General features: G+C 39.1%; 1 protein-coding gene across 1 annotated transcript in view; it reads right to left on the bottom strand.

The window, feature by feature from the left end:
* The window catches only part of wfdc2 (WAP four-disulfide core domain 2), a gene marked incomplete at its 5' end in the record, with an annotated part of 5376 nt that extends 2655 nt beyond the window's left edge, over positions 1 to 2721 (bottom strand). The window contains 2 exons of the mRNA XM_005733063.1: positions 1419 to 1556; positions 2658 to 2721. Of these exons, the coding sequence (XP_005733120.1) occupies positions 1419 to 1556; positions 2658 to 2721 (202 nt within the window). The remainder of the gene's footprint in view (positions 1 to 1418; positions 1557 to 2657) is intronic.
* Positions 2722 to 2724: the final 3 nt, after the last annotated feature.

The raw sequence follows: 2724 nt of genomic DNA on the forward strand, positions 1-2724 counted from the left end.
TTGGATGCTGTTAACTGCTGCCAATTACAGAAGAAAAAATGTTACATTTGCTTTGAATGTGTTAATAATGTATTTTATCTGTGGTGTAAAGGTGCACCATAGTCAGTCTCCCACTTAAACTTTCTTTCTTGTTGCCTCCTATTAATTAGCTTGTTAGCTTGAGGCTGCTGTGGAGGAGGGCCCACAGCTTGACAGGCCAAAATCCATATCACTCACAGCCTAATTTAAGATACTTTACTTCCCAGAGGAATCACACGAGAACGGTATAGTAAGGGTTGATGCCGCTGCTTCCTTTCACCACAAAGTGACGAACATGAGTCATGTTTTCTGTAAGAAAGGAGGTTGTCAGATACATATTTTCGTGTTCCTATCTTGACTTGTTTCTTAGCTTATGCTCAAACGTTATATGCGACTATAAATGGAATATCATCATATTATATCTGTTTATGTAAACCAATGGGCAGTGTCTAAACCAGGCATTCACTGACTATAAAAACTCGATAGCTGTGCTTAAAATACCATTTTTGTTGATAGCAGTGTTGGTGTTTTTATTTTATTTTTATTTTTTGCAGCTCTAGTTTGAACATTGATTTGTTTTCTGGAAGTTTGAAACTGTAACTCCATTAAATCATAGTGCATGATGTTACTGTGAGGAAACTGTAATAAAATACAAATCAGGTTATTCTGATTTGATATCTCACTGCCCTCTGAAGCCTCTGAGCTCACATGGAGAGATTATTGCTTCTTTTCAATCTCCCTACTAGGAACAATCAGATACAGAGATACATTATGTCAGAGTGAATTCAACATGGTTTCTTTTTTGTTTTTAAATGCAAACTTTGTCCAAAACACGATATCCAAATACTCTCACAAACAAACAAATACAAAGAAAGATACCTAAAAGTAATGAATATTATCTTTAATAGGACAGGAAATCACTTGTTTTGAAGTAGATTTAAGTAAAAGCAGCAGGTCTGGAGCCACACTTCCTGTTCTCTGAATTGAGGTGTTTTTTTCAGTCCCGTTGTCACAGACGCATATAATCAAGTGCCTAGCCACGCAGTCTGCCTTTACAAAAACATTTGTCATCATCAGCAAAAGAAAGTCTTAATAATATTACAGAAAGAAAAAAAGTATTGCATTAAAGAGAAGGCCATAGTAAATGTGTAAAGATGTTTAATGTAGATTGACTTGGTACTTTCTAATCAGCGGGGCTCATTGCACGCATGACCGCAGGATGTCCTGCAGCACTTCTGCTCTCCTGGACACTGACCAGCACACATGGAGGTGGTTTCAGGCAGGGGGCAGCAGCCAGCCTTCACAGATACACCAAACCCAAAAATATGATTAGTTACAAAATATCGTTAACCACTTGGTGAATTATTTAAAGGGTCTTGGCTGCTTTGTGCATCTATTACCTTTGTAGGGAGCCATGCACTCATGTCCGCATCCATTGGAGCAACACTTCTCAAAAAAGGGACAATCTCTGTCATTAAAGCAAGATTCAAGGCAACGTCCGTGGCCCAAGTGTCTGTGAGGACACACTCCTGGCTTTACTGAAATGAAAGAGAAATGAGTATAGACCAAGAACTCCAGAGAGTGTGGTGGGTTGTCCCTCTGAAAGATATCCTTTGACCTTATTGAACCCTGAATTGCAGTAAATTAATAAAAATCTCTTCTAAGAGTTTCTGGAAATTGTGAAACATTTGATTGTGTTTTAGGCTGTGGCCACCCTGTTTCTCTGAAGGATGCTTACTGCACTTCCTTCTTCTCGACTAAGGTATGAGTCTCATGGAGATCCAGTTGATTAATCTCTCATTTCAAGTTAGATTCCACCCAACGTGTACACTCCAGTTCCCAAATATCAGGCAAAACTTATACAGTCTCACACAAAATGATAGCAGTAAGTCTCTGGTCTGCAGTACACAAAGAAACACATGGTCATAAAGAAGACTAACAAGCTTTTTTTTTTAAAGTTCTCAATCTTTCATGTTTCATACAATCTCAAGGAAATGTGTATGAAATTAAACATTTTCTCTTTTTTGTGCACAATTGTTAGAGACAGCCTTTTATGACTTCTACCTATTGTAGATGACATGATAACAGATAACCTGTAGATCAGCGGTCCCCAACCCCCGGGCCACAGACTGGTACAGGCCCGTGAGTCGTTTGGTTCCGGGCTGTGAGAGTTGAAGCTCGGTTGTGAAATTTATAGTTTTTTTAGGGTTTCGTTATTTTTTATCGTTTTTATCATTAACTCGGTTTCCCTGGCTCTGTTCCAGTGTGTTATGGATAAATTTTCTTTTTTGGGTACTGGTACTGGTTTTATTTTGTTGTATTTATCCGTGGCACCTTAAAGGCTGGTCCGTGAAAATACTGTCAGACATAAACCGGTCCGTGGGGCAAAAAAGGTTGGGGGCCGCTGCTTTAGATAACTGCCACTTTGTTCGTATCTCACCTATGTCTGGTACCATGCACTCATGTCTGCATCCATTGTAGCAATACTTCAGAATAAAGGGACAGTCTCCGTCATCAAAGCAAGATCTAGCACAATTTGTATGTGCAAACTTTATTTTTAAACTACTTGTCATGAGAAGATTTAACCAAATATTTAATCCACACCCTTTTCAGAAGACATTAAACATAGTGACACGTACTGGGAGCAGGAGGGACGCAGACTTCTTCACCATCATAGACACAGCATATGTGGTCTCTAGGACAGTC

Source organism: Pundamilia nyererei, unplaced genomic scaffold, assembly GCF_000239375.1.
Source record: "Pundamilia nyererei isolate P.nyererei 1_Seehausen unplaced genomic scaffold, PunNye1.0 scaffold00049, whole genome shotgun sequence".
NCBI lineage: Eukaryota > Metazoa > Chordata > Actinopteri > Cichliformes > Cichlidae > Pundamilia > Pundamilia nyererei.